Genomic DNA, 22,771 nt, shown 5'->3' with positions numbered 1-22,771 from the left:
TCAATGAGAATTCTTTGAATTGTTTTCAACAAATGTTCTTTTCGCTGGAAGCTTTTGCGCCAGTCACACTGTTCAAAATTCATAGGTTTTCGATTTATTCTCATTGACTTTGTTGTAGTGATCACTTTGTTTTACATCTACGACGCCGAAAACTTCAAAGTAGCATTTTTAGATGTTGCAGTTTGTGATTAAAAAGTTTTAATTGATTTCTACTCTGTTTTGTTTCTTGGTCTGTATTCTTTTCATTGTTTTGTCAATTTTGAAGTTGTCAATTTTTGTCATTTGTTGAACGGAAATTGCATAACAATTTATGTTGTGATTTGGTTTCGAGTTGCAAATTGTGGAGTTTTATGGCTGCGGAGCTGCAAGCTGAGCCTAGCTATATTGAGGTGCGCTTGATTTTGTTTTGTCGTCTGACGGATGGCCTTTTTCGTTTTACATTTGCTTTAGAACATTCTTTCGCTCGACTTGTTGAATGACTCTTTAACGCTTGATTTCGGCTTTTTGTGTGACCTAAATTGGACTCTACAAAGGAGATATCACTGAGTAGTTAGGGTTGCTGACTATTATCCGGGAGATCGCGGTTTCGAACCCGAAAGTTTTTGCACCCAAAATGTTCCCCTGTGAATTAAATTGCCCCGCCTGTCGTGACGAGACTTTGATGATAGGTGACGTACGTACCTCAATTAACAAATTGATTTTTGCACTTTAAAAACTGTAAACGATAGAGTGTGTTTAAGGTCAAATTGAACAAACCATCTGAAATCGTCACTGAATGTTATTTGAGATTTTAATAGGTGCCGATAACTTTCTCAACTCATTTCTGTATCTTTTTCTATCTGTATTGTACGGCATACACGTCGATTACGCAGCGATTCCGTCAATCTGCGGGCTATGTTTTTGTTAACTACGCCAAACAGATTTCTGAAGCTGAAATAAGCCTAACTGCCAAATGCAATCCAAATTTTTTCTTTGGTTCTTTCAATCCTAATCATAGTCATGGGATGCAATCGCGGATTTTTTCTGACAATAAGCTTGGTATAATCTACAAAACTATACCACAATCTACGGCACTTACCGTCTCCCCCACTGTAATTATTAGTAATATTTAAAAAGTGAGAAAAATCTTGACTGCAATTTGAAAAACCTTGATATGTCTGTTTTGGGTATGATTAGTTCCAGAATGTATATTGCACGACTCTTCCATTTTGCTTTGCGTTTTGCTTGATCTGAATTGGTCTCATACATTTTAATGCAGGTGGATCCAACTGGCAATTAGTCGAAGTCAATCGATAAGTGCGTCGAAATTTGTTTCGTAAGCTCAAATAACATTACAAGTCCAGTAGGGAACTTTCCCCCGGTAACACCTCGCTGCACTCTAGGAGCGGCAACTGGCAGATATGGAGGATGTGAATGGGAGTGTGAAGCAGGAGCTGAATGTGGCTAATCAGAGGATAGCTTTGCTGCAGAGGTCACTGCAGGACATGAACAGCAGTGCACACCTGAATAATTCGCACTCATCTCAAAGCTACTACTTGAGGTTACTACTTGTGTACTACTCGAAACGAGAATAACGTTAATTTCCGCTAATTAAAATACCGAAAACTGGTGATGCTGAAATAGTTTGCTTTTCTTAAGAAATCTGCGGTCGTGTTGGGTATGGTTAGATTAGTTATCTTTGGTGATTATTATTTTAGTGACGAAGACGAAGAGGATGGCGAGGGAGGGTCTCTCAATAGCGATGAGGACGATGATGTGAATAGAAGTAGCAATGCTCTTGTACTTAATAGCACTCGGTCTATATCCTCAGAGTAAGTACAAAATATAACCAAAGATTAGTACTTAATGAAACCAAACTAACCATCTACTAATACTTAATAGTTCATTGGTTTACAAATTATTAATTGGTTAATGAACCGAGCGTATTTTATCAGATAGTGTAACAGTACGGGCAAAAAGAAGTCTTTACTCTATGCCCTATAGGCCTCGTTTCAATGCATCAATGACGCGATAAGTCAAAATAAAGTAATAGTCTAATATACACTGTTGCCGTACTGTAGTATCTCCTTCAGAGACGAAAAAGAGACTTCCCAAGAGTCCTGATCCATTTTGCCCAGAAGTTAAATCATGCTCTACTTTTATGAAGTGTAAAATAATTTCAATGTTTCAGCCGCACAAATCGTTTGGTAATATATTGGGACGCGAAATAGCGGCTGCTTTTCATTGGCTATTTTATAAAGCGAACTGGCTAGCTTTCTTTCCTCTTCCTGAAAAAGTATTTCTGGGTCTGATGAAAACGCCTCGCCCTGATTCAGTAAAAATAGAAAATCACATTGAAACACCAAGTCATTAATTTCGGGGCAAAACTGTCCGCTCAATTTTTTTTGTTTAAAGAATTGGATGATCAAACTGCTTGTCTTCAGAAACAATCAGCAAATTTTTCTTCAAATCAACTTCGTTATGGGCTGTCCCAGAAACAAACATTGATGGAACTTGTCTTATTTAATTGCTCTTGAACGAAGTTCATAGCAATTATTGTAAACGTGTGTCTTTTTTATACAAAATTTTTGCTTAACAATTTTGACTTTTTGAGTGACTTTTACGCCCTTGACTTTTTGCGTTTCGCGTGATCTAAAATTCCCTCTCAATCAGCTGATTCAATCAATTTCAAGCAGCTGAACTCAATTGGCGGCAATTTAATACTAAAAGTCAAATGAAAAGTGCGCCGAAACTGGTGCCATTTTTATGTTATTTTTAATTGCTCTCCAACGAAGTTTGTTGTAATTATATTAGTCCTGCTGAACAAAAAAAGCTCTCTTGCTAGTTTTTTTTGTGAACATGCCCCAAATTGACCTTGATTTTTACTTTTTATCGAATTTTCATAGACCATTCAAGGTCTAGTTGTTGTTTAATAGCCGCCTTCAGCTTCTCATTCGGCTTTTATAGCTCTCCTATTTTAACGATCCAAAGGATTTGGATTGTATTGATGCGCTGTCTTTTTTGTAAGATTTTGTTTTCACACCTTTTTCAATGACTTTGAGCTTTTGAAACGGGATAAACAGGTAAAGCTCGGGGGGTATTAAGGTGCGATAGAAGAACTCAGCTAGCTGAAAAGGTCAGTTGCCATTTTTGAGCCCTGAATGCAGCAATTTTTCATTGTTGTTGTCAATTTTCTTTAGTTTTTCTGATAATTTCGTTAGTTTTATGGTCGATCCAAGTTTATATGGCTATTATGCTATGCAAAATATTCTATGCTGTTTTTGGTTAATTAATAGCCGCCCTCATCATCTCAGCCGGCTATTATAGCGCTCCGTTTTTTTTTTACTTCGTCGAATAAAAAAATGTTTCGCTTTACCTCATTTTGCCGCCTTTTCAACATTTTGCGTGAAATCTTTTTGACTTCTCTAGGCTAGTTTCTCTCTTCTCTCATTCTGCTAAAAGTGATTTTGAACATCAGTTGCTCAGCAAAGCAATTCAAAATGAACAGAGTTAGTACAAAAATGGATGTCAGAAATAGAAACGGGATAAACCCATAAAGCCCAATTTTAGATGCCCGCTATTTGAACGTCGTTCCTATAAGTCTTATTTACCATCTCTAATGCTTATTGTTATTGATAATAGCCCCTGTAGCCTCTCTCTAAGAAACAGAAGTATGTTCAACTACGAAATGCCATCAAAATAAATCGGACTTAAAAAAATGTTTTTGTACAAAAATCTTTTTTTTTCAATATCTTCTGTTATTTCAATCCCAATCATGCTTATTGGAATCAACGGCGGCTTTTTTCCGGCAATCTGCCGGGTATGTTTTTTTGTTCTTTATGTCAACTTCAACGCTAGAGTCCAAGCATTTTTCGCTAATTTTTTCAAGTTTTCGTCTTTATTCAGTAGTTTTCATTTTTATAGGTCAAAGAAACTTTTTATGGCCTCGAAATGAATAATGAAGTTTTTTTCACAAAACAGAACTGGTTCTGACGATCTGGATATATGTTTGAATTTTGCAACTTTCAATTAGTTTTTGCTAATTTTCTAAGTTTTTTGCATTTTAGAACATTTTATGGGCTTTATTAACTTTTAGTGAATCAATTAAAAATTTCTCAGGCTTTAATTAATGACTGTCTTCTACTGAACCCGATAATTTGTTGAGGACATAGACACCACAAATTGTAGCAACCTCTTTTAAATTTTGCTTTCAAGTTTGTTTTTGAAAACTTTTTGTTATTTTCAGTTTATTTTAGTTAAAGATGGTAAAAAAAGCTTTTTAAAAGCTTAAAATTATGGTAATGAATAGTTAGAGAAATTATTACAGCATTACAGAAATGTTTTGAAATTATTTTCTAATAGTTTTTGAACCTTTTTAATTTTGAATTGTGTTTCTCTTTTTGGAAGTTTCTGCCCTCTAGTTCGATTATAGCTCGAATTTTTAATTGCCCTCGAACGAAGTTTGAAGCCATTATTGTGAACGTGTGAGTCTTTTTATGCAAAATTTGTCACTTGAAAATTTTTGCGCTTTTATTCTAGATCATTCTATGACTTTTCAAGCTTCACCTCTTCATTGATAGCCCCCAAAGCCACGCTCCTGAATTAAATTGCCCCCCCCCCCCACATCGTCTTTCGAAAGCAATTCATCCGACGGTAGTCGGTTTATGTTTATTGTAGCCTGCCGGTTTTCTAGTTTTATCTCGGTTTAGTAAATGCAATTTTTAATGTGCTTTTCACTGCAAGCTGCCAGTTAATGAGTAGCCTATCCTGCTGCTGCTGGGTTATCCAATCATTTTTAACTACACAAAAATGTTTCGCGGACAATGACAGTAATTCTATTAAGAGATTTTATTAAAAACTTGCTTTTACAAAAAATTCAATTTATGGTTTTTGCTTCTACTTGGGTCTGTCCAGAAAGGTATCTGTGAAACAACCATTTGTGGGTTTTTTTTCAAATTTGTGTATACTATTTATCGTTTCGTGTTACCTTGTCAACCAAAGTATCTAAAAGGCAGATTATGTTTATTAGCCGCACAGCGATAGCTGGGGCTATTATTGGCCTTCTCTTGGTTTTTTATTTCGTCGTCGCGATTTTTGTTGACCATATGACGTCACAACCACTTTAAATCTGCTTTTTGTTCAATCGTTCATACAATTTCAACTGAAATGCGTGTGTGACGTCATTTTTCGCTCTTAGTGGAGCGAGTTTTTTTGTTGATTCACGTGATTAAATTTTTGGTAGCATTTGACTTACCTCACTCTCAAAAATGACTTCTTTACTTTGAAATTGACTTTTATATACTTTAATTCAAAGAGATAATTTCAAATGGGTGTGTGTCACTCTAAATGAAGGTTATTCGAGAGCAGCTAATAGAGGCAGCAAAAACTTATACAGATTTTTAATCAAAATATAACATATCAGCCTTCAATGAAAAGACGAATTTTTGTGGTCTTTTTTACTGTTTTTGAGACTGCAGATCTACGAAGCTATTGCGGCTATTTTCTGGCAATCTGCCAGCTATGTTTTGATAATTCTCAATTTTTGGAAATGTCTTTTTGTTTGGCTTGTGCTATCGAATTCTTCTCTTAGTCAGTTTTCATGGTTACAATTCGATTCTTTAGAGTGTTATTCAAGACTTGTCCTGAGATGTTTTTTTCGTCGAACAAAAGTTTGATTCGTTTTACCGTAGACCACAGCTTGTTCAACAATTATCATAAAATCTTTGATTTCTCTGGGCTAGTTTCAGTTGTCCATTCTGCTCAAAGGGTTTATAAACAGCAGTTGCTCAGCAAAGCAATCTAATGTGAACAGAATCATTTTCGAAGAACAAAAATAATATAGAAACGGGATAATCCCATAAGGCCTAATTTTAGATGCCGGATACTTGTGCTTATAAATTTTGTGCTTATAAATCTTAGTTAATATCTCTAATATGTTTTGGCATTTATGTTAGCCACTGCATCCTCTCATTAAGAAACCTGAGTATGAATAACTACGAAATTCAATCAAATAGCATGCATTCAAAAATTTTCTGTTCAACAATCAGTTTTCATCATTGTTTTTCTGTTCATTCAGGTTCTGTTCTAATTTTTTTCCCCAATCCATTCGTGGTTCATTATAAGCCCAGTTTATTGTTTGAACCAAATTTCAATTTCTCGCTACTGGTTTTTGGCGGCATTTTGACATTGATTTTGTTTTTTTTTATTTCTTTTATCTGATTTTTCAGAAATAATTTTCCCAATTCACTCATAGTCCGTTCTGGGTCTAATTTTTTGTTTAGTCAATGAAATTTTTTTGAATTGTACGTCAGGACTTGTCCTGCTATGTTTTTTTTAATTCGTCGTCTCAATCGATGATTATGACCTGACTTCTTGCAATTGACTTTGTCAATGACTTCAGTGACTTTTTCTGCTTAGCAATTAAAATTTGTGTGCGTGAAATCATTTCTGTTTTTAGGTCAATTGCGTGACTTACCTCACACAAAAAATAACTTCTGAACTCACTTATGGAACTTTAAATTTTATGAACATTTACTAGTTAAAGATCGATAGTGTGCATCTAAGTAGTGCCAAACTTATTTCCCTAATTCTTGAGTTTTAGTCTTGAATTTTTGATTTCGAATATCAGTTTTGATAAAGCTCTTTTAGGGCTTTTTACTTACAGATCGTGTGTGTCATAAAATTGGCAATCCGAATCTAACCCAAAAAGTCTAGTGGTCTATTAAAGGTTCGGTCGATCTGTCTATATTTTTTCTTTAGTTGTTCAACTCATGCTAGGCCACAAGCGTCTATCGCGGCTATTTCCCGGCAATCTGCCGACTAGGTTAGTTATTAGTCACTTAGTCATACCAACGATATCCCTTATCATCTAATTTAACAAGAGTAATTTGGATATATCAGTCATTCAAGTATTTAGCTACAGATTGTATTTTTTACTTATTTTCTCAAAATTAATTTAATTTGCAAATTTTTGTTGGTCTTCTTGTTGTCTTATCGCGGAGTGTCGTTAGTTACAGATCTCGCTGGTCTTCTGCAGAATTTCAATGGTCTCGTTTTACAGCTAATGCTTGTAATGATTCCGCAATTTTTTAAAAAGATTTTTTCCATTTTTGCTCTGTTTTTTATATTGTTGTCTTGATGCCGAGTCGCATCCATGAGAGGTGTCCCCGACATTCTATTTAAATGATAATGTTTCTTTTGAATGGTTCCAGTTTATAGCTAATGCTTTAATCATTATGTCGCCCCGTAATTTCAAAATTTTCTAATGATTTTCAGATTACTGCCTGCATTTGTTTTTACTTTTTTCGTGGTCACTCAGTTGTAATGATAAAATATAGTATTTATTTTGTTGTTATTGATGGTTAATTGCTCTTGAACAAAGTTCATAGCAATTATTGTATAAGTGTGTGTCTTTTTTATGCAATTTTTTTGCTTGACAATTTTGCGCTTTTCTTCTAGAACGACTTCTCAAGTGATTTTTTTTACGCTTTCGTTCATCATTTTTGAGTGATCTCTTTTGCTCTCTCAGAAGTAAAGCTTGTTGCTAATATATAATCGGTTACAGTTTGGGAATATTAGTGACTCATCGCAGTGGTGAGTGCGGGTGGCTATGGATCGGGAGGTCAAATGTTCGAATCCCGTTGGGGGAGAGGTTTTAGCACCCATCAAGAAAAATTGATTTAGGCTACAGACCCTGAATTACATTGCCTCGCCTGTCGTTCAAGAGCAATTCTTCTGACATTTGTCGGTTTATGTTTTTTTTTAAAGAATGCCTGTTTTTGGTCTGCGTGTTAACGACTTTGACCACAAAGATATTAGTAAAATTCTCTTAATTTTCCTTTTACTTTTTGTTTCTTTAGTTTCGAAGAAAGCTGGTGGCTCCCATGTTTATGGTTCCGTAGTGTTAAACGTTATTTTGTGCAGCTTGTTAATTGAATCAGTGACTTGGAGATAAGTGACGAGAAATGAGTTTCTTTGTTTTTTTTTAATAGCCGCCCTCATCTTCTCAGCCGGCTATTATTGCGCTCGTATTTTTTTTTTACTTCGTCAAACTTTTTTTCGCTTTACCATTTTGCCGCTTTTTCGACATTTTGCGTGAAATCTTTTTGACTTCTCTAGGCTAGTTTCTCTCTTCTCTCATTCTGCTAAAAGTGAATTTGAAAATCAGTTGCTAAGCAAAGCAATTCAAAATGAACAGAGTCGGTATAAAAAATTGAAGTCAGAAATAGAAACGGGATAAACCCATAAAGCCCAATTTTAGATGCCCGCTATTTAAACGTCGTTCCTATAAGTCTTAGTTACCACCTCTAATGCTTATTGGTGTTGATAGTAGCCCCTGTAGCCTCCCTCTAAGAAACGGAAGTATGTTCAACTACGAAATGCCATCAAAATAAATCGGACTTGAAAAATATTTTTGTACAAAAATCTTTTTTCTTTCAATATATCCTATTCGTTCAATCCCAATCATGCTTATTGGAATCAACGGCGGCTATTTTCCGGCAACCTGCCGGGTATGTTTTATGATTTTCGTATTTATGATTTTATATGATTTTCGCCTTGTTGGCTAGCAGAGGTTGTTCTTCTGGTGAAGCTGATGGATAGATCGTTAGTTTGTACTATTGTTTGGTTCGTAATTCCAGACTTGTCCCGCTGTGTGATTTAGTTCATTTTAAGTTTGATCACGTTTCACCCTGGGCTGGTTGTACCTCTCTCTCACTGTCTCCACTAAATGGAGTTCAGAACTCTTTTAATCAAATTTGCGTAATATAGTAAGTACTGTCGAGATAGCAAAATCTGAAGAAACGGGGTAAACCGTTAAAGCCTGGCCATTAAGTCAAAGTGCATTAGGTTATCAAAATTAATAAGGTCGAATGCCAATTAGTAAGTGTTACGCTAAACATCCTTCAGACTAGAAGCTGATATTGTATAATTTAGTAATTTAATTAAACTGCTCACCAAATTAGAACTCAATTTTTTGTCGTTTTAAAAAAGGCTATATATTTGCATCTTTTCTGATTCTGTTTGAATTCCAATGGAGGTCAAAATGTCAACGGCGGCTACTTTCCGGCAATCTGCCGGCTATTTTTGTTTTGTCAATTCAGCTCTTTAGCTGACTTCGTCAATGAGCAACATGCATGAAGTCTTTCTGCGGCTGTGTTCTGTTATCTGTAGGTTATATTAACTACCATTTTTCTCAGCGGGATTTTTAGCGCTTTCTAGCTTTTTCCTAGTACAATCGGTAGAAGCCTTAAAAAGATGGTGTTTGGAAGCCTTATGTTTGGACTGGTTAATTTTATTCCATATTTTAGAGACGAAGATTACGGGTCGGCCGCAGCTGAACTTTCATCAACTGCAGATGCATAACCGCGCAACTCTTCACCAAAACAATCTTGTGCGAAACCCCATTTCGTAAACATGTTCCTCAACTAGGGTCATCCGACATTCAAACTCGATCAGAAGAAGAAGAAGAAGCAACTGAGAGAAGCCACCTCAAAATGTTGTCGACAAGTGGGACTATTTAAATTTTGTCTTTTAAGATGTAAATTAACAGCTTGCCTTTTAATTCACCTTACATTCAAGGCGCTCTTCTGAAGTCGTATCAATTCTTTGTTGAACGTTTTCTTTTCTGATACATAAACTGTATTCTATTTTGTTCAACTTTTATATAGCATCCATTTGTAGCTTTAAAAGTAAATTTATCGAAATAATTTCAAATTACACGTTTTTGTTGTCAAAATAGTTGAATCTATATCCAGTGACTTGGCAAAATGACGGAAAGAAACAGACGAAACCAGGATTTTTCAGTCCAACAAAAGACCATGAAAATGCTCAGCTCTTGAGTATAATAACACAGCAGGATGTCCAGTTTATTGGTTATGGAGAACGCAATGTGATTTGTTGATAAATTGAAAAAATTTTTGGTTAGGAGGCTATCATGGCCAGAAATACATAGCAAAAGCATGGCCAATTTACATTTTAAAAATAAGTGAAATAAGCAAGGCAAGGAGTCGAACATAGATTTTTTGGTGCTTGAAGAACAGAACCTTCCGTATTTGTTCCGACCCAACTTGGAGGAGGAACTATATACTCAAATGGTTTTTTTTTGGTTCAGACAATTTTGGCCGATCGATATATTCATCGTAGAAAAATGTGAGTGGTATCATTAAAAAGCTCCTCCAGCGTAGAATTCGAAACTAAAAAGTTTTTTTTAATTTCGTTTTCGAGTTATCGCGGATTGAAGTTTTGTGTGAACACGGGATATTTGGCATGATTTTGTTCACTGTGTAATTTTTCTTCAAATTAAGATATTTTTTATATTAATTAAAAATTAAATTTCACGCCACGAAATGATTCAACTTTGAGTTTTTGATTGACAAAAGGCGACAAAGACTAGTTCTGGTCTCATAGGGAAGTTTACTATTAAAAAAATCGAAATCTATTTGAGAGCATTTAAAAAAAATTTTCTTATGTTTTTTGTTTCCTTGAGTAACCTAGACACTAGTCACTTTTCACATCTAGGTTCAGTAAATAGCAAGCCTGATTTACAGTCAAATGAAGCCCAATGAACAAAAAATTGTTTTCAAGGAATCGCTCGTGTTTTTTTGCTTCGACTGTGAGTTTGCCTAATTTTAAATGAAATTTTGATTTTTTTGTAGGTACTAAATTTTTGGAGTCCTTTGACATAGACTTTGACATTGACTAAAAGTTTAGTAGGTTTCGTGATGCGCGTTAAGTGAACCTAATTAGAGCTTTGAAGGGACAGCTAATGGCTGTTAACACTTTACAAATGAGTTTTGAGAAATTTTTGAACATAACCGATCATAAACTTATTTTCGTGAATGGTAAATCAGTCTCAGTAATGACACGACCACTTCATTTCTACTGTAACCAACTAAAAATAATTTGGTAAGCGGTTTTATCTTGTAACTACTTGTTATATGAATTCAACTCCAAAAGAATTCAAAATTTTAAATTTTTTCTTGGATATTTTTAATTGCTCTCAAACGAAGTTTGTAGCAATTATATTAGTCCTGTCGGTCTTTTTTTATGCGATTTTTCGCTTGACCAAATTTTCGTCTGACGCTTTTGACTTTTCGTCCTCAAAAACGGGATAAACAGGTAGCGCCCAGCGGGCATTATGTGCTCTTAGAGCCTTTCAGGTCTGTTTCAGCTCAAACCGTCTTGGATACTTATACTTATACTTATGGTGTGAGGGGCGGTTCTTAGAGGTTGACACCCCCCCTTTGTTGACCCCCCCCCACCCAGTGCTGCCCCCATCAGCCCCCGGTGCACCCCCCCCCCCCCCCTCACCCGTGGCTAGCTACTGACCAAGCCAACCGCTCGCCGGTCGTTTGAGAGCAATTCGCCCGACATTAGTTGGTTATGTTCTTATTTGTTCCTCTTGAAATCTTATCACAATATCCTGACAACAATGTCTCCCATTGGCTTTGAGAAGACGTTCAGTAGATCATGGATAACGTTTTCAGAGAAAAGCTAATGGTTTAAATGACTTCGACACTTTCTTGCACTTTTCTCGTGATTTTGTTGTTTCCATAGTCATAAGACTTATTGTGATGTCTTATTGATTAAGTATGCATGACAAATGTCCTTGTGCTCCAATCCAGGCTTGACTGAGCGTAGTTGTTGACTTTCCTTGAAAGCTATTGATTTTAATGGCTGTTAATATTGAAAATTATTTTGAAAAACAACCAATCTTAATTTTTTTCGTGAACTGAGTCCTTCTAACTATTCGGTGCACGAGTTTTCATATTTTTTTTAAAAAAAAAATTGGATACTTTTGTGTTTTTGGTTCCTTTTGGAATGTTTACACATCCTAATATTGATAGTTTTATGGGCTTAGAAAAATTGTTCCATCATAAATAAATGTTCCAGTGGAAGGTTTTTGGTTTAATTGGATTGACACTTTCTTCTCGCACTTTCTCACTTAATTGTTATTGGTTGTTTTTTTTCATATTCATTGACTTATTGCAATGTCTTATTGATGACTTTTAAATGACAAACATCCTTTTTGTCTCATTGAGGTATAAGTTAGCGTGTTCATTAGCTCCCGTTGAAAGCTATTAAAATTAATGGCGTTGATACTACCGGTTTTCTCAAATTTTCATAAATTTGATATATTTCTTCATGTTTAATGGCTTCGACACTTCTCTCGCTAATTTTTTTTTGTTTGCTGTTTTCGCCTGTTATTTTTTTTTCTTAAGGTAGCCGTAAAATTCTGGGCGGTTTCATTAGCTTGCAATTGAGGACTGAATGATTGATATTTTCCGAAGCATTCAGTTTATAGCGAATAGTGTCGAAGCATATGATTTTATACATTTTTAAGATTCTGAAGGACTTTTCAATTTTTTCAGTTTTTTTGTGCTTTTCGTCAACTTGTAACTTATTCTCATCATTGAGAGGTACCATACAATTCCTTGTTTTTTAGAAATTAATATCTTTACTGATACTCTGACGTAACTGATAATTTGTTTGTTGGACAATATGCGTTTTCATAAAAAGTTATGTGAGTTTGTTTTTTTTGTTTCTTTTTCTCTTCCTGTAGCACAATCGCGTAATAAAGGATCCCAATGATTTTCAAATGTGGCCCAATTGAACTTTTTTATTCAATCAGTATAATTTGAATCAGCGAAATTAGAATAATTAGAAATTGAAATAAGAATACATAATAATAAGATAATTGCTAATGATTCGTTAATTTGTGTTTTCGCAAGGTTTGTAATGTTTTCTGCGTATTTTTTTTCAGTTTTTCTGCATCTGAAGCATTCAGTTTATAGCGAATAGTCTCGAAGCATATGATTTTATACATTTTTAAGATTCTGAAGGACTTTTCAATTTTTTCAGTTTTTTTGTGCTTTTCGTCAACTTGTAACTTATTCTCATCATTGAGAGGTACCATACAATTCCTTGTTTTTTAAAAAATAATATCTTTACTGATACTCTGACGTAACTGATAATTTGTTTGTTGGACAATATGCGTTTTCATAAAAAGTTATGTGAGTTTGTTTTTTTTGTTTCTTTTTCTCTTCCTGTAGCACAATCGCGTAATAAAGGATCCCAATGATTTTCAAATGTGGCCCAATTGAACTTTTTTATTCAATCAGTATAATTTGAATCAGCGAAATTAGAATAATTAGAAATTGAAATAAGAATACATAATAATAAGATAATTGCTAATGATTCGTTAATTTGTGTTTTCGCAAGGTTTGTAATGTTTTCTGCGTATTTTTTTTCAGTTTTTCTGCATCTTTTGTCCTTTCCTATGGCTTAGTCTAACAAGCCGAGACAGGGCTTGTTGGTTTTACTTTGTCCTTGTAGTTATATTGTGAAGAATAATTTGTTAAAAGCTAATGATTTTTCAGACTTTTGAAAATATTTGATTCAAAAAATGTTGATTGGTTTTTGACTTTCGCCTGATTTTTTCTCCTTTTTGTCGACTTGTTACCTTGTCTCATTAAGAAAAATTCCCATCTGCTGTGTAGTTAGGAAAAATTAAATTTGTGTCAGGTTTTTCTCTGATTGTAATTTGACGTTTTTATTAGGTGCTTTTAAATTTAAATACTGTTTTCTCCGTGAAATTTTTGTTCCTGGTTTTTGTTGTTGTTTTTTTTCGTAGTCTTTTTAATGGCAGATCTCGTTTATTATGCGGCATGGCGTTAGTTAATTCAATTGTTAGTTATGTTGTGTAACGATTTTTTTAAATTCAATCATCTATTTTTGATTAGCTCTGTCAAAATATAAGTCAAAAGACAGTTAAGTCAAAAATGTAGATGAGCGCGGGTCGGAACATCATGTGCAAACGCACAGTAACGAGCCTCCTTGTTTAAAGTTTGAAATAGAATTGTGAACAATCTACAAGAGCCCAAAAGTCTGTCAGCTCTTCAAGTGAAAATTGTGAAGATAAAATAATTGCATTGGGAATAGACAATGTTCCGACACCTCTCATCCCCAATTCTGCTCTACTTTTTCTCAAGCACGGGTTAGCCTGAAAATTGAAATGGTAAAGAACCTTAGTTTAAAGTGTTCAAATTTACTTCCGTGATATTTGATTTGAAGACGTGATAATTTTCCAACTTTCAGCGCAAACCTTCATCAACCAAAAATTTTTGACATTCAGATGAAAGCCGATTTGTTCCGTAAGCAATCGACTCTGCTACAGGGTAGCAAAATTTCTCGGGACAAAAATAGGAACCCAGCGAAATATCTTAGTTGTGCATATCTTGCAATCACCTCCCTATTGTTAACTGCTCTCGAACGATTTTTGAGGCGATCATTGTAAAATTGTGTGTCTTTGCAACAAATTTGCTTGACCGTTTGGGATTTTGTTCTGGAGTATTCTTTGACTTAGTGACACTTTGACTATTGAATTTTTCATTTTTGGGTGATCTAAGTTGCTTTCTTTGTCAAACAAAGTTTATTGCTAATATAATAGCCATTGTAGATGAGTGGTTAATATGTGAGACTGTTATTCTGGAGGTTGGTGTTCGCACACCTCGGATGAGAATTTTTGGCACCATCAAAAACTTTTAATCTACTCCCCCCTATAAACTAAATTGACCCGCCTGTCGTTCGAGAGGAATTCGTCCGACATTATTTGGTTTATGTTTATTCATATGCGTCCCTTTTTAGTACAAAGTTTTTCCTGTTGACATTTTTCGTGAGGTTAGACTTTTTTTCGTTTGTTGAGTATTTTGTAAAAAAAAACAGATTTTTTAACACATGGAACAGTTCAATTTATTGTTCCAAAATGTATGAACGAATAAATTGTTGCCCTTAACTGGCAATTGTTGCAAAACAATATAATTGATCCGTGTTCTTATTGAAACTTTAGTCAAACGAATTCTCAATACGGCCTATTGCAAAAGTTAAGATTCCTCAAGATGCTCATCTGTGAAAATATAAATTTTAAGCTAGTTAATTGTTTTGATTTATGCACGCAGATCATTGATGTCTATATTAAGGATGAGCGGTCATAAAATGGGCCCTTGTGGTGCGCCTTAATATGAAAGAATTCAAAAACAACTCTACCAAAGTCAATAGTCTTGAGTTCTGTTCGTGAGCTAACTTTTCAAAAAAAAAGTATAATTGTATCAGCACAAAAGCCGATACATTTCCTTTTCCTCGTCGATTTCTCATTTTCAACGCAGTGAAGAAGTTTTTTTCTCAGTTCGAGTAATGATGTTTACATTTTGTGTTGTCTACTTTAATCCTAATCTCTTAAATAAAGGAAACAGGAGCATCTATTGTGGAAATGTTCAGAAATTCGAATTATGTGTTCCAGGATTGTTGTGTAAATATTCGACAATTTGGTAACAGATTTTTTCAAAATTTTTTGCTGTAACATTTGTTTGCTAAAGATATTTGCCTACTGTTTGCCGAATCTGATTTATTATTTTGCTTACGGAAAGGAAAGATATGTGCCCTTTTCAGATCCTCTGGAAAGCAATCAGCATTTAAAAGGCATTAAATAGAGTAGTGTTGCTGATATACGCGCCATTTTAGATGACTGGTTTAGATGTCAGACTCTTATTCTAGAAGTTGCGGGTTCAAACCCATCTGGGGTCAGGATTTTTGTCACCATTAAAAACTTCTAATCTACTCCCCCCAAAAAATAAATTGCTCTGCCTGTCGTTCGAAAGCAGTTTATTTGATGTTAGCTGTTGTATGTTTATTTCTTGAATGTGCTCAAATGAGGGAAAACAAAAATGATTAAGTGTTTTGCAAACTAAAGAAGCCTCAAAGCTTGAAGAAAGTGGAAGCTTGACAATTTTTTAATTTCGGCTAATTAAAAACATCCAGTGAGATTTTTTTCTACAGGTACATGACTGAGTAAACGTACACTGCTTTTGTGCTCTCCCCCTTTATCAAAAAAGTAGTCAACGGAAAAGGCAGGCAATAGACAAGAAGGCATAACTGAATAACGTTAATTTGTCTTTTCTTCTGCCCAACATTTGAGCAGCCGGAGTGTAAACGAATAAACAAAATTAGAAAACTGCAAAACAAAATAGAAAGACGCAATTGAAAACAAGGCGGCTCGGTAATGTGCGATGGCACATAAGGTTCCGACCCCGCCCATCCACAATTTTGGCATAATTGTCTACCAAATGAGGAACAGATAGAAAAACCCAAAAATTATTTTTTGCGAATCGCCAAAAAGCCCAAGTCTTTTTCAAAAAATTCTGTATGAATGATAAGATTGCCTCCAAAGCAAATAACTCAGTGGAGTAAAAAGTGATGCATTAGATTGCTGTAATATGTCAATATTAAGAAAGCGAGTCAGACGAACAAAGTCAACATACCGTCAGATAAACCTAAAACTAATTAAAAAGAACTTATAAATTAAAAGAAAACATATGCGACCAGTCCATAAAAAGGTTTGGTAACAATTATACAAAAAAGAACAAAAACAGTAAAGTAAAAAAATTAACTTATTTTTTTGAAACAGTTAACTTCAAAGTAAAAAATACCATTAGGAATCAATTAATAATACCACAAATTTACGATTACCACTGCTTCTATAGAAGGGCATTAGGACCTGTCCTTATTCATTTTTTAAAGCGGCTAAAAAGAACAAAGAAAAAACAAAATTTCAATTGAAACTTGCCAGAAAACGCTGTCAAAACCGTCAAGCCAAATTTTGGCACTCAAAATATATTTGATTGCGCCTTCTTCAAACATCTATAATGTAGTACGTGGCCATTCATTATTAAGACTAGGTAACAAGTAGACAAAAAAGCGAAGTGCTAAAGTATGTAATACTTTTAATTTTTTTTTTTCGAAACAAAATTACATTCACTGTCATGAAAGGCATTAATTACAAAAAGATCTATTTAAATAGGGTCTTTTATTCATGAAAAGGAAGCCCTCGAGACCTGTAATTATCCAGAAAATTTCTTGCATCTACAAAAAGAACGTCAAATAAGACAAAAATCAAATTAGTTTACTTTTTTTTGTGAAAAAACCGGTGTCGAATCCAGTAAGGTCATAACAAATTCTTTAAAAAAAGATTTTGGGACACCAATCCTTTTAAATCCATTGACACCCATAATGTCATATCTGACCTGTAATTAACTAACGAGATTAGGTCACAAAAAGAAACATAAAAAGAACAAAATTGCGAAGTTAAAAAGTTTTTTTTTTAAATTTTGGAAAACGATTGTTTTCAAAGTCGTGAAAGCCATCAGCTATCTACTTATATCAGAATATCGGTTCTTCTATTCTTCCATGAAAAGTCAATGAAAGCTATCACTATACAGGAAATTTCATACGACCGAAACGACAAAGTATAAATGACAGTTAGAGACAAAATTAAAATATTCAATTGATTTCTTCAAGAAAGAGGCGTCGAGGCCGTTAAAACGATGATGTATATCTTTCACGATTTTAATATGTTCAATTGTGCCTTATTCTGAATGCTAATAAGGTGACATGAGAACTGTCAATAATGTGATAATGTGACAAAATTAGAAAACGTGAAAAACTGGCAAATATCAAAACAAAAAAAAATCTGAAATCTTGTAGTATCAAAGCCAGAAAACATTAACTTCAGGCTTAAAACTGCAACCGAGAATTTATGTTGAATCAGTAGAACAAAGAAGCGGTCTTTCTTTGCTGACACTAAGCTGGAAGTTGTACAAATTAAGAAAAAAAATAGGTGAAAAGTTAATTAGGCCATTATTTATTGAAAAGTCAATTATTTTTAAAAAAAGAAACGACCATAAAATTTCAATTAGGAAATTAAAAGCATTAGCTTGGAGCTGCTTAGCAAGCGAATTGGTTGGACCTATCACTCTTGAGTTTTGATTTGATGTGTTCTGTTCTTTATTATTAAAAAAAAGTCTTTTTTTTTAAAAAAAAAAGACCGACTGATTACAACCCGATTTTTTTTATTGTAACAGTCCAAGAATGGCCTGAAACTAGCCCTGCGAATACTTATTGTCCGTTAGGAACAATTGATTTTTCGAATGTTGTAGATATAGATAATTTGTTGAAAACTGAAAATAAATTCTGCATTTTTGATAATCAACGAGTAAATTTAGCAAAAAACGGCAAAGTTTTAACTACAGTGCACTCTCAGCGGACTCTGAAGTAGAATAGCCCCCCTCTGAGTCTAGAAAGATTGTATGAGTGTTGTTTGGGGGTATACTGTCGGCAAATTTAATCAAAGTGGACTAAAGTAGCTTGTTTCGTGCTGTTTTTGATGAAAAAGGCTAAATTTTGAAATGTTTATCCAGATTTTTTGACCAAAAAAATTAAATCAAAAGAATCAACAATGCTTGTTCGTCTTTAAAAATAAAATCAACGACACTATTCTTAAAAATTATAACAAATTTTAGCAAAATTGACGAAAATTTAGGCAAAAATTCCGGAAAATGTGAATAAAAACAACGTGAATTCACTCTTCTTTTCTCAGAAGTTTAAACCTCGATAACTCCCTGTAGAAAACGAAAATTAAAAAAATCTTTTTAATTCCATATTCTACGCTGGACGAGCTTTCTAATGATACCAGTCTCAACTCTCTACGATGAATATATCGAGCGGATATTCACGGAACAAAAAAAAACCATTTGAGTATATAGTTCCTCCCCCCTCAAGAGGGTCGGAACAACTAATATTGAAGGTGTTACAAATTTTTGGAATTTTTTGTTTGTCAAACACCCCTTAAAAATAGAGATTACAAAAAGATGCTTACAAATGGTTTAACATGCATTTAAAGGAGTAGGTGTTTTTCTTAGACATGTTTGAAAATAAAGTTTATAAGTGCAAAAAAAATTAAACGGCTATACAGCTACTCCAAAAATGCACGAAACTTTGGGAAAAGAAATACGCAATAGATAAATTCAAACACGTTAGAATTTGCTCAAATGGAACTTAGTAATAAAGCAAAATTTCTGGTGAGACCCGTGGTTCCTTATTTTCTTTTGCAAATTTGCATCTCTTGTTTTTCATCTCTTTGGCCGCCAGCGGTAACCTAATTGCAATCAAGTATAACATGCAGCAAATGAAATAGCGAATGGCAACCATTCATTGAGCGTTGAGATGCATTTACTATTCAGTTCAACATGAATAGTTAAATCTGTCCAAAAATGTCAATCTGCTTCAAAGAGTCTCTGGAGTCTCTGGTAACAATAAAATTTTCATTTCGCATTTTTTAACTACATTTCTTTTAAAATTAAAACTTTAGTTACAATATTTGACGACAAAGCAGTGATTGAAGGCTAGAATTACTGCTTTACCCTCAAATATTGTAACTAAAGTTTAAATTTTAAAAGAAATGTAGTTAAAAATGCGAAATGAAAATTTTATTGTTACCAGAGACTCCAAAATATCAAATAAGTTTCATGCCGAAAAGCTTCTAGTGTTTCCCCGTAATGCTTTTTTCAATGGCGTCCTCGTGGGATAAAGCGCGTTCCGCTGTCAGAAGGTGGCAGCTTCGGAAGAGATCTGGAAATAGCAATTACTGAAATAACAAAACACTCTAGAAAGTTTATCATTAATGATTAAAACAGCCTACTAAACTCAAAAAACAGCCTACTGAACTCAAAAAATAAAAAAAACATTAAAATTTTGCTACCAGAGTTTAACATTAAGTTTGACTTCGTTTAGTGCATCCAAGTGTGTTTAATTGAGAACAGAGTAAGCTTTTTTCAGTAAAAAATAACAAAAAGTAAGTCCATCAAATTTAGAGTTTCCTGTTCTGTATGTTTCCAGTCTCTATTGCAGCCCTTCATGTGCTATTAATACCATGAGCTAATAGTCAGGTAAAGACTGAACAGACTATTCAATTTACAGTACGCTCCAACTAATCAAATTTTGTGAACGAAAACGTAGTTTATGCGGTTATTGCTGTGTTTTCCTTCTTTAAAACACTCGAAATAAAAAATTAATTTGTTCTATTGTTATGTTTACATAATTTTTGCTCAGTTGAACGAATTGCCGAGCAAAATGTGTCTGTTTTAAAGCGTTCCAGTTCATCGTCATTAGAGTAACTAACTTATTTCTGAAATTGACTTTATATTTAAACCAAAATACTATAGGAAAGCTCACGGGTGATCTTTATCAAATGACATTAATTTGTCAAGAAATTTTAAAACTCTTTGGGTTGAAACGGATTTTTTCTGAATCATACTTAAAATTTTTGATCATCAATTGTTAAAAATGATATAAACTGTGAAATTGAGTAAATATGTTGACAAGATTTACAATCTGATTCAAAATACAGTCCGCTATTTCTTTTTGATGATATCGAACCAGGTTGCGCAATATTGTTTTAAGTTTTGACATCAGCAGTAATATTTGAGTAATTGAAATTGAAGTATTGGAATTCATTGATTTAATTGTCTTGAAGGAGTTAGTCGTTGGTAAAATCACTCGAAAATCAAGTCAATTAATCAAAAATTGATATTAATTTTTAAGAATAGTTTTCAGTAATCGCAATTAATTTGCGAGTGATACCGCAGATCTAGTAAATTCACCACCTCAGAGGATTTGAACGATGTCAGCATCGATGAGGAAGCTCAAAGAAATGGCTTCTCCAAGCTATGAGTACTGGTCAAGACGAACATATCAAGAAGAGAATTTTCTATCCCATCTGGAATTGATGGTAATTTGAACGTGTAAAAAAGGCGTTGTGGTGATTAACCAAAAAAGGACAATTATGAGCAAATGAAAACAGAAAACTGAGCAACATGAAGGACCTTTCATAATGTCAATGAATGGTAGTCAGTGTTGCTCGATAAGAAAATCGGGTTGCGCCTGTTCAACGGAAATTGTCGTTTTATTCGCTTCTGGAAATAAACGACTACTTAGCAGATGAAAAACAGTTTCGAAAGCTGTTAGGCAGAATTGATAAAAGTTGAGGAAAACAGGGTTCTGAAAATACCGAACGCATGGTGGTCAGTGTTAGCCAGATCAGCACCAAAAAAAATCTTCTAGAGCTTGGTCAACAAAATGCTCCCACATCGAAATCAGGCGAAATAGACTGTTTGGAAGCTGGTTCAATTGTCTTTTTCAACACCTTCCCTTATTATAATGGGTTGGAGGACTAAATACTGTAACTAACGAAAATAGAGTCACGCCAGGAGAACAAACTGAGAGATATAGACTGATAGAAGGCAGTGGAAAATCGGCAGAAGGAGTTCAAAGGCCCTCTGGACCTGCAAAAACAAAAACTTCAACCTAAATCAGGACAAGTTCAATGAAAACACAATGACCCAGAAGCTGGAAGAAAAATCCGAGAAACGAATTTAGGAAAGTGAAAATGGTTGTTTGAATTCACAGCCGGAACCAACAAGTCAACCCTAAGAAGAGTTCAATAACAGAGGCACAGATGAAGAAGATGAACTTTTGTTTGATAAATCGATGACACCGGAGTCTTGTTTCGATTGAAAGCCAACACTGCAGAGCACTTCTTCTTCACTTCCAATGAGTGTAGAGGTTTGGGCTAGTGATGTCTGACATGTTAGTGATGTTTGGGCTAGTGATTTCTTTGATATATTTACGTAGTTTTTGCTCAATTGAACAATTTTTCGAGCAAAATGCGTCTGTTTTAAATCGTTTTACTTCATCATCATTATTGTAACCAACATCTTTCCAAAGTCGACTTTATGTTCGAACCAATATACTTTTGGAAAGCTCACGGATGATCTTTATCAATTGACATTAACTTGTCGAGAATTTTTTCAAAACTTTGGGTTGTAACGGAGGTTCTCAAACCATGTTTTTTGAATCATACTTAAAACTATTTGATCATCAGCCGTTTAAAATGATCTAAACTGTGAAATCGAGTAAAGATTTTCAATTTGAATCAAGAAATAGTCCGCTATTCGTTTTTGATGATATCGAACCAGGTTCCGCAATAGTTTTTTTTAAATTTTGACATCAGCGGTGATATTTAAGTAACTGAAATTGAAGTATTGGAATTCACTGACGTAATTGTCTTTAAGTTGTTAGTTGTTGGTAGAATCACTCGAAAATCAACTCAATTAATCAATAATTGATACTAATTTTTCAAAATAATTTTCATTAATCGAAAGTCAGTTGCGAGTGATGCCGCAGATCTAGCCAATTCATCACCTCAGAGGAATTCAACAAGGTCAGTATTGACGAGGAAGGTCAAGGAATTGGCCTCTCCGAGCTATGAATACTGGTCAAGACGAACATGTCAAGTAGAGAAATTTCTATCCTATCTGGAAGTGATTGTAAATTGGACGTGTAAGAAAAACGTTGTGGTCTTAGGCCGAAAAAAAGAAAAATTATGAGCAAATGGGAACAGAAAACTGTGCAACATGAAAGACGTTTCTTGAAGTCAATTAGGAGTAATCAGAGTTGCGCGATAAAAAATCGGTTTGCGCCTGTTCAACCGAAATTGTCGTCTTATCCGCTTATGGAAATACACGACTACTTTGCAGATGAAGAACAGTTTCGAAAGCTGCTAAGCAGAGTTGATGAAAGATGAGGAAACAGGGTTCTCAAAATACCGAACGCATGGTGATCGGTATTAGCCCGAGCGGCACCAAAAAATTCTAGAGCTTGGTCAACAAAAATGGTTACCACATCAAAAGCAGGCAAAATGATCTGTTTTGAAGCTGGTTCAGTTGTCTTTTTCAAAACTGTCCATTAATATCATTGATTTGGAGGCTTAAATATTGTAACTAACGAAAATAGAGTCACACTAGGAGAACAAATTGATGGATATAAACAGATAGTAGGCAGTGGAAGATCAACAGAAGGAGTTCAAAAACTCACTGGAATTGCGAAAACGAAAACTTCAACT

General features: G+C 34.4%; 2 protein-coding genes across 4 annotated transcripts in view; one reads left to right on the top strand and one right to left on the bottom strand.

Annotated features, from left to right (window-relative positions):
* Positions 1 to 9,696, top strand: part of LOC142339188 (unconventional myosin-XVIIIa-like) — a 171,524-nt gene extending 161,828 nt beyond the window's left edge. For all 3 annotated transcript variants that reach the window (XM_075388990.1, XM_075388988.1, XM_075388989.1), the window contains 3 exons: positions 1,383 to 1,540; positions 1,698 to 1,811; positions 9,288 to 9,696. In XM_075388990.1, coding sequence (XP_075245105.1) covers positions 1,383 to 1,540; positions 1,698 to 1,811; positions 9,288 to 9,342 — 327 coding nt within the window. In that variant the 3' untranslated portion in view covers positions 9,343 to 9,696. The remainder of the gene's footprint in view (positions 1 to 1,382; positions 1,541 to 1,697; positions 1,812 to 9,287) is intronic.
* Positions 1 to 22,771, bottom strand: part of LOC142339191 (ruvB-like 2) — a 510,084-nt gene that overhangs the window by 480,570 nt on the left and 6,743 nt on the right. The window lies entirely within an intron of this gene.

The sequence above is a fragment of the Convolutriloba macropyga genome, chromosome 5 (assembly GCF_964194025.1).
Source record: "Convolutriloba macropyga chromosome 5, txConMacr16.3, whole genome shotgun sequence".
NCBI lineage: Eukaryota > Metazoa > Xenacoelomorpha > Acoela > Convolutidae > Convolutriloba > Convolutriloba macropyga.
This window is presented reverse-complemented; position numbering and strand designations above follow the sequence as displayed.